Source organism: Cupressus sempervirens, chromosome 7 (genome assembly GCF_028749045.1).
Source record: "Cupressus sempervirens isolate cs-2001-9-10 chromosome 7, ASM2874904v1, whole genome shotgun sequence".
Lineage (NCBI taxonomy): Eukaryota > Viridiplantae > Streptophyta > Pinopsida > Cupressales > Cupressaceae > Cupressus > Cupressus sempervirens.
In genome coordinates this window covers 35,802,984-35,804,351 of record NC_143124.1, presented here as the reverse complement: position 1 = coordinate 35,804,351, position 1,368 = coordinate 35,802,984, and the positions used below count along the sequence as shown (strand labels likewise).

Genomic DNA, 1,368 nt, shown 5'->3' with positions numbered 1-1,368 from the left:
ATCCACGCTTCCATTATTAAAACTAGGATATGGATAGAGAGGGCACACTGGTGATGCATCCAATTGTTTTAGGCAAATGAAGGAAGATGGTATTGAACCAAATGTTACCACTTGGAATACTATGATCACCAGCTATGCACAGAGTGGATAGTGCGACAAGGAAATGGTTTCTTTCGTCAAATGCAACAAAAGACTGACATATTACCCAATGTGATTTCATGGATTGCCATGATTGCTGGATATTCTCATAATGGACTTCATGTGCCCTTATAGAAATGTATAGTGCTTGTGGCAACATAGCAGGTGCTCGATGGGTGTTTGACAGAATAGCTGAAATAGAGAAGCACTTGGTCTTGTGGAATGCCATGGTTGCAGGTTATTCCCAAAGTAGAGACAAGAACCAAGAATTGAAACTCTTTCAAGATATGCAAATATGTTGTGGGAGGCTAGATTTAGTCACCATAGCAAGCATTCTACCTGCTTGTGCTCGATTGGCAACCTTGAAACAAGGAAAGGAAATTCATGCCTATGCAATTAGAAATGGTTTTGTCTATGGTGTTCTTGTACAAAATGCTTTCATAGACATGTATGCCAAATGCAAAATTATAAGGCATGCACATCTAATGTTTGACAAAATGTCTAAGAAAGATGTGGTGTCCTAGACCGCTATGATTTCAGGCTATGCACGGAATGGATATGAAGTGGAAGCAATTGTGCTTTTCTATTCAATGTTGGAAGCTAGTACAAAACCTAATACATTTACCCTTGGTAGTGTGCTAGGTGTGATTGCAAGCCATAGTGATGTTGAATAGGGACAGATTGCTCATGACTACATTATTAAGACTGGGCTTCAACATGACATGTGTGTGGGAAACGCCTTATGTACCATTTTTGTGAAATGCGGGGATATAGTGTCTGCACGCTAAATGTTTAATAAAATGTCTAAACATAACGTTATCTCTTGCACTGCAATTTGTATAGGGTATGTGAAAAGGGGTGATATCGAGCAAGCATTCAATATCTTTTGACTGATGTGGCTGTCGGGGATAAAGCCGAACCAATTCACTTACACTTCTATCCTTAGTGTATGTGGCTACTTCTTAGCGGGGGAAGTGGGCAAGCAGATTCATAGTTGCATTATTAAAATAGGGTTTGAACAGATTGTTCTTGTGGACAATGCGATGGTTGACATGTATACCAAGTCTGGGACCATGGTAGATGCATGGAAGTTGTTTGATGGAATGTCTGTAAGGAATTTAGTTTCATGTAATGCAATAATTGCAGGGTACTCCCAGGACAAAGATTTTCATAAGGAAACCCTCAAGCTCTTAGGAAAAATGCAGCAAGCAGGCTTAAAACCTGACTTGT

The 1,368-nt window shown here is 39.8% G+C and overlaps 1 protein-coding gene across 1 annotated transcript; it reads left to right on the top strand.

Annotated features, from left to right (window-relative positions):
- The first annotated feature begins 275 nt into the window (after nt 1–275).
- On the top strand, nt 276–662 carry LOC149545299 (pentatricopeptide repeat-containing protein At5g16860-like). The gene has a single exon (XM_089793730.1). The coding sequence runs from the start codon at nt 276–278 to the stop codon at nt 660–662; it is 387 nt and encodes a 128-aa protein (XP_089649856.1).
- The last annotated feature ends 706 nt before the right edge of the window (nt 663–1,368 follow it).